The sequence below is a fragment of the Neurospora tetrasperma genome (genome assembly GCF_000213175.1).
Source record: "Neurospora tetrasperma FGSC 2508 unplaced genomic scaffold NEUTE1scaffold_11, whole genome shotgun sequence".
Classification (NCBI taxonomy): domain Eukaryota; kingdom Fungi; phylum Ascomycota; class Sordariomycetes; order Sordariales; family Sordariaceae; genus Neurospora; species Neurospora tetrasperma.
Genome location: NW_009799109.1, coordinates 1 through 6,865, shown reverse-complemented (window position 1 = coordinate 6,865; position 6,865 = coordinate 1). Strand labels below are relative to the sequence as shown.

Genomic DNA, 6,865 nt, shown 5'->3' with positions numbered 1-6,865 from the left:
GGGGGTATATCGGACCCGCCAGAAAAAGTCCTCTTACACCTCTGCGGCCAAACTACTCGCCGACGTTGGCTGCCGGGGGTAGCAGGAGGTAATGAGATGAGCAAAGAGCCTATCGAAGGCTCCAGAGGAACCTTTTGGACTCTTTTTGTCATTGCAAATCAGCAAATGCTCTCCATCTTGAAATAGCTCGAGCAGCTCAGCAGCTCTACACTTGTGCGTGGATATAAAAGCTTAGCTCGGTACGACAATGGTACAAGAAAAAGGGAGCAGACAGACGACAGGAGAGCCATTTCCTGTTCAAGAATCAACGTTCGTTGCCACCCGTAAAAAAACCGAGCTAAGCTTTCATATCCATGTCTTGAGTAGTCCAGGGCAGTGTACTTGGCGACATGCCCCATACGGTATGCGAGCCATGTCATCCGGCTCCCCGTCCCTTCCACTTGGTAAGCGTCCGTGTTGGTTGTCGGGGGCATGGCGTGGCTCGTGGATGTTTGTGACACTCAAGATGCTTCTGGTAATCGACGTCGATCGCACCAGGATCAGGATCGCGTGGGCGTGTAATATGTGACACGTCTCAAGGGGAATATAATAAAGGGAATACCCAATGCAAGGCAAAGTGAAAAGGGAACAAATGCAGAAGAGTTGCTTGATGAAAACAGGACAGTTGCTTACCTACCTACGCAGTATACACAGTTCTAGAAGGGTGGCATTTTTGGATACACAGGTGCCTGTTGAGTGTCGCCAATACCATCGCTGCTCGGCATCAACGAAGCTACGCTACTGGCCCGGCGGAGTGGACGGTCTCTTTTGATGGTACTGGATAGGCCGGAAAGTGCCAGGTAGCCAGGTAGTGTCGGGTGGTATGTAGCTCACGAGATGAGGCAGGGGACTGTGTAGTGTAGCAGTAGGTTCATCCGTCGACGTTGACGGGCAACGGTGCGTTGTGGCTTGTATCTTGGCCGCTCCTATTGTGCAACATGAAGAGATTTGGTACGTGACGGCAGCGACATAAGTAGCGAGAGCGAAAAACAGGACGAAATCCAGCACAGCCGGGAAGTTTTGTCCGATAACTGTACGATCAATACAAAAAAAAAAAAAAAAAAGACGATGTGACGGTGACGCCAACCGGGAGGCTGATACACACAGTGTTTGGAAAACTGCTCAAGAGTTCGTCGCAGTGACTGGAGTGTCGCAGTAGAATAAAGAAAGAATGAGTGCCGTGAAGGTGTGTCACGACGCCTGCGGGAAGGATTCAATAGATTGAATGAAGAAAGAAGCAATGGAGAAGCGCTATTGGATTGCGACTGGAGGGAGATCCAACAAAGTGGACGAACACTCCATTCATCTCTTCTGCCCCGCCTATCCATTAACACCGCGGCCGGGCGAGGTCGGGTTCCATCCCGTCCCATGTCAAAAGTGGGGTTCCTTACCTAAGGTAGGTAGGTATGGTTTACCGCACTCACCTACTCCCGGCCTCCCCGCGTCTCGTGTCTCGGTGGTCACTGCATCGTCGGCTGCGCCTTCCTAGAGGTATCCAATCTCCAACTGCAGCAGTCACCTAACTGTGGAAGCGACGACAGATGCGAGGCCAGAATGCGACCCGACATCAACCGAAGGGAATCCAGAAGCGCCTGACGCCCGAGCAGGAAGCTACCTCTACCTGTAGGTACGAGACACCGGAATCCCCTCCGGTCGGGTGGGCGCTGAAAATAGGTAGAGGTAGCCATTCATACCCTACCTACAGTGAGTTCACCCGCAACTGGAGGTAGTACAGTAGGTCATTGCAACCCTCCTTTCCCGTTTGAGAGAAAAAGAAAAAGAAAGTAATTGCGGTGGCTGTTGGTTCCCCTCGTGGAATAATTGTACAGTGAATACCCTAGTAAGAGCAACACCAGAAATCCGGCCACAAGTGTTGCTCAAACAGGGGGGGTTGCTGATACTGGGGTAGGGTGCACGGGCCACAGCACCAAAACATGCACTTCTAAGAAAGCCTTAGCGCCCAGATCCCCCACCTCCCAAAGTAAAAAAATGTGCAAATACCGGATAAAAGGGGGTATTGAGGCTGTAATTGGGTGAGAAGTACCCCTGCTTAAGGGCAAATTACTAGATAGACTGTTGCTGTATGCTCGTTTGCTCTTATACATGTAAAAAAGGGAGTTTTGGCCGATACTGTTGCAAATACAGGGGGGGTTGCTCATATACAGGGTTGCTCTTACTAGGGTTTTCACTGTATAATACAGTACCTGCCACCGGGCCGCCTCAGGGCACTGCGCGACTAGTGTATTCCGGCGTATCGTTCCTGGCGCCACCACTGTACGGATAGAGGTACGGATACAGCCGCGAAGGCGCCACCATCTTCCCGCCTGCCGTCCCACATTCCATTGACGGGCGCCTGTAAAACACATCACCAGGGACAATTTGAGACACCCTCCAACAACATCAATCACCGCTTATACATACCTACCCAGGGCACACGACGGTCACAGTACCACAAGATCAACATATATACGCCTCATCGTTTGTCAGCACAGCAGGGCAGGCCTCAACTGCACATCAACCCACGAGCTCCCGCAACTATCATTCGAGATGATGGAAGCAGATCTTGCTTATCCACATCGAAAAGGCAGCTTCCGTACTTTCCCCCTGCGAGTAGGGTGCTTTTCTTTCAGCTTTTCGTTGCCTCATCCGACATTTGGATGCCGGACTGATCTCGAGCCCGTCTCCGTCGACCATTCAGAGCTCCGGCCTCCTCACCGCAAGTATTGTACTCTCGTTCTTCGTCGCGACTCGGCGTCAGGGCGTCGGAGGCAACAACTCTGAGATCCACGGACAAGGGGCCCAAGGTCACCGATGGTCCCCGAAAGCGACCCCATTGCGCAGAAGTAATAGATGCTGTCACATGTCACTCTGAAAAAAGATGCTGTCGGGTCGAGTGGCAGTTGTAATGTTGCGTCGCATGGTTGGAATGCTTTGGCCGAATATGACCACCACGACAGCAACTTGGGTCCGTCGAATTGGTACAAACGTTTCTCGGTGTGTCATAAGCCTGGGGCAGGCTCCCTCCTCGGCTACAGCCTAGTCTTGCCTCTATGAGCCGATGTCAGCTTCACAGGCAAGACACGCTTCCCGTCTAGACACCCGACTGAAACATCAATGCTGGACACTGCTTGCTGCAACAGTGTGATGCCGCATTGGTGTCGATCACATGCTGCGTGTCGACGACAAGGGTTCACGGCTACCGACTTCGCTAAAGAAGACGGGCTGTCTGTCACCCACACGTGCCACGTCTAATTCTTCGCCGAGACTCACGAGTGCACGGACCAGTCCGGGGATAGGATACCGACACCACGGTAACGCGAGCACGACGACGAGAGCTCACTTGTCTCTGTCCAAACAGCGTTGAGATGGATAAACCGATGGAGTTGCTACCTGCGCATACCCCGCAAACTCTGGAGTTCAAGGTGTTGAGGACGGTTGACATATCCAGTGGTGCCAAGCCGCGTCTGCTAAATAGCACTGCCATGCCTGCTGCTATCAAGACAAGCAGTGTGCTTTGAACTAGTTTTGAAGCCTACCTTGAAGGACAAGTGTGCTTCATTGGATAGACAAGACCAATTTCCTGAAAGAATGACACAGTTTTTGTGTTTTAAGTAAGACAGGAAACATCGAAGGCATTTATTTACTGCTTGTGGAAACTGCTTGGTTACCTGACCGGTAAAGCAATGTGATATGCTCATTGTCATTGCTTTAATGAGCAGTCACATACTCGAGCTTAAGTACACTTTTCGATGGGAGCAAGTGCTTGGTAGGAACACGATATCAATGCCCATATATCACTGACCTGAATAGGAACCCCAAATCATGTCCCTGTGGGCATTATGGTCGACCGCCAAGTGGACAAGACCGCCAGAACCATGGAGAACGACATGTCCATGATCACCGCCTTAAGACGCACTAGTTGCGAAGCTAGCACCCTAAAGCCCCTACACAGCAGGACCCTGAATATCAACCATCAGCGGTCTATTCCGATATGAGGAGGCGCTCATACCCGACTCATGTCGACATCCAGGGGGGCGAGCATGGTTCGGGAATCACCGGTTAGAGCAGCTCGTCATCACAGGTCATCTTCCTCCTCAGGACAACCCCGACCCTACGAATGCAAGTACTACCATACCCACCGGCCCGCGGGCTATGCAACGCGCTCCAAACCAAACTAGTCCAGCAATAGTACGACCTCCACAACAATATTTCTAAATTCATACCCCCTCTGCATCAAAGAGTGTGCAAGCCCAGGCAATATCAGTGACCAAGTCTCTCAACACCAACATTACGGGCAAGGTCCCAGTCGTATTCCTTTACAATACGCACAAAGCGCAAACCACATCCCGCCTGCCCCTCCATAGCCCCCTAAAGAACCTCGATATCAAATTCCAAAACCGTATCCCTCGAGCATATCCACGACTCAAGGTTTCACCAGACACCAGAATCCTCATGAGCCCCGTCTGCATCAAAGGACCGGTAGCCTAAGTGACAGTTCCTACCATGCTCCTCAACACCAACACCACGCCAACTGGGCAAGATCCAATCTTTAAAGTATTCGCAACACCCAACCCATTACGTCCTCCCATATCCCCACTCATTCCGGTTCTCGAATTTCACCCCTACGCAACGCCATCGCAAAAGCCTCACACTTCATAGACTCGCTCTTCCAGGCAGCTTCCTCATTCAAACTTCCCAAAACCCTCAATCAGCACATCCACACCGTCCGGCAACAGCACAGCCTTCTTCCCATCGTCCTCCTCTTATCTTTCACCTTCCAACGTCCCCGTACTCTCCAACCGTTTGTCTTCAACATTGTAGCCTCCAACCCCTTAGCTTCTCACCCTTCACCTATCCTCCAGCCTCTCATCCTACCACTTACCCTCGTACCACCCCCCCGTCCTTCCTCCAACGCAACCTAGACCAATGTCTCCACACCTTTCTGTTCGCCTCTCCGCGATGACGATAAAGAAGAGGAATCTAATCCAGACTCTGCAAGGCCTTCTATCAATACGAGGCTCGGACAGGTGGTCTACGAACATGTACCCAATATGGAGAGGACGGGGAGTTGAGGGGGGAGGGGTTCTGGAGGGTGGCGGGGTCGGGAACTTGGGCTAGGAGCTGGGCCAGGGTCGGGAGTTGGGTTAGAGTTGGGGGGGATACGAGTGGTGCTGGGGATGTGTGAGAGACGCTGGGAGTGGCAAAGGAAGAGAGGCGATGAACGTGGGTAATGAGGAAGGAGGTTGTGGTGGGTTTGGGGGTGATTATACTACTGGATGGGGAGAGGGTGCTGGAGGTCACGAGGGGAAGGGAATGCCGTGGTGGGAAAGAGGAGAAGGTCGAAGAGAAGAGAAAAGAAGAGGAACAGGACCCATGCAAGGAATTAAAAGAGTGTCAACGGCGAGTTCGCTCAGTCCGATCCTATGAAGCTTCATAACAAACATGTCAGCTGCATCATCGCATAGTTCCGAGGAGAACTAAATCCCAGGACTCCTTCTTGTGCTTTTACACCCAGAACAGTTACTCGCAGTCTTCTGTTTACGTTCTTCCTTATTCCCCGCAATATCAAGCTGGGCCTTCTATTCTACTTTACATTCCCATGTCTATGACCACGGGCACATCTGTTCTCATATCTCTCTACTTACTCATCCTGCACCTCAATAATCTTACCTTTATCAACAAAGGGGTTCAGCAGTCGGAATGCACACCCCTGGTAACCGAGATGGCCCCCAGCTATTCTATCCCCCGCATCTGTATCCCCCTTGCGAGCCACCTTCTCTTTTCTCTCTTCCCCTCCTGGCATGCCTCGCCTAGCCCAAGGTCCGCCTTTCGCTTCTGCTCCCAAATACAACCTACCACTGCGACTAGCAACCCAGCACTCGACTCTGAGTCCCCATAGCCCGTTGGTGCCGGAAAATCAATATCTTGTGGGACAAACGAGAATATGAACATAATGAACTTGAGAGCCAAGTGTCTGGGGCCCTCTTTTAATGGTAGAGGTATGGAGGGACCACGCAGTGGGTTTGGTATTGGTCAAGGCAGAGAAAGGTGACGGGAGGGTCAGGGCCAGGCAAGGAAGGAGTCAAGTTTGGGAATCGGACCAAGGATACGGTTAAGGCGGGGGGAAGTTGGTACTGTAGGGCAATTGCAGACGGAGAGATCAATTCCGAAGGCTTCTTTTTTCGGAGAATGAACAGGGAGAGAGGGGACAATTCCTCGAGAAGAGACGAAAAGACGAATGTTTTCTGTTTATTTTTGGTTTGGCTTGTCTTGATCGATGGCTTTCCATTGGGAGATGTCGCGCTGGTTAGTTAACTGGCAGCAAGATTTCGGAAGAGATGCAGTGGTGAGGGATCAAGCGGTGAGAAGCTAGGATGCCAACAACATTCATGCGTCAGGGGCAAGTAGTTCAAGGGCCATCGGTTATGGGAACAAAAGGTGCCAAGCTGCCCCTGGGCAGGAATGGCTGGAAGCCAAGGCCATGCATGAGTGGAAGTAAATGTCAGGCAGCGATGGGGAATTCGGAGTGGTGAGGAAAGTCAAAAGTTCAGAATTGAGAAAGGGACAGGCTGCCTGCGTGAGATGTTGTTCTGAGGCGCGGAAAGATGGTCGAGACAGTGGACAAACAAAACAGATCAATAGGGAGAACATGAGGTAACAATGTTTATGCAACAAAGTCACCAGATGAGCTGACTCGGTCGAAGTTGAAACTACTGCCAAGAATGAGATTTCAGAAAAGGCCGGGAAGAAACAAGTTTTGCACGCTGATGTGATGAGTAGAGGTAGCATACCAGGACACAGACAGAACAGAGGTCCTATGCCGAAT

At 51.5% G+C, this 6,865-nt stretch overlaps 1 protein-coding gene across 1 annotated transcript; it reads left to right on the top strand.

The window, feature by feature from the left end:
- Window positions 1–3,404: 3,404 nt before the first annotated feature.
- Window positions 3,405–4,034, top strand: NEUTE1DRAFT_141218 (uncharacterized protein; the record flags this gene model as incomplete). The annotated part of the gene is made up of 2 exons (XM_009856537.1): window positions 3,405–3,546; window positions 3,850–4,034. 2 exons carry the CDS (start codon window positions 3,405–3,407, stop codon window positions 4,032–4,034), a joined length of 327 nt encoding a protein of 108 aa, XP_009854839.1.
- Between the last annotated feature and the right edge of the window lie 2,831 nt (window positions 4,035–6,865).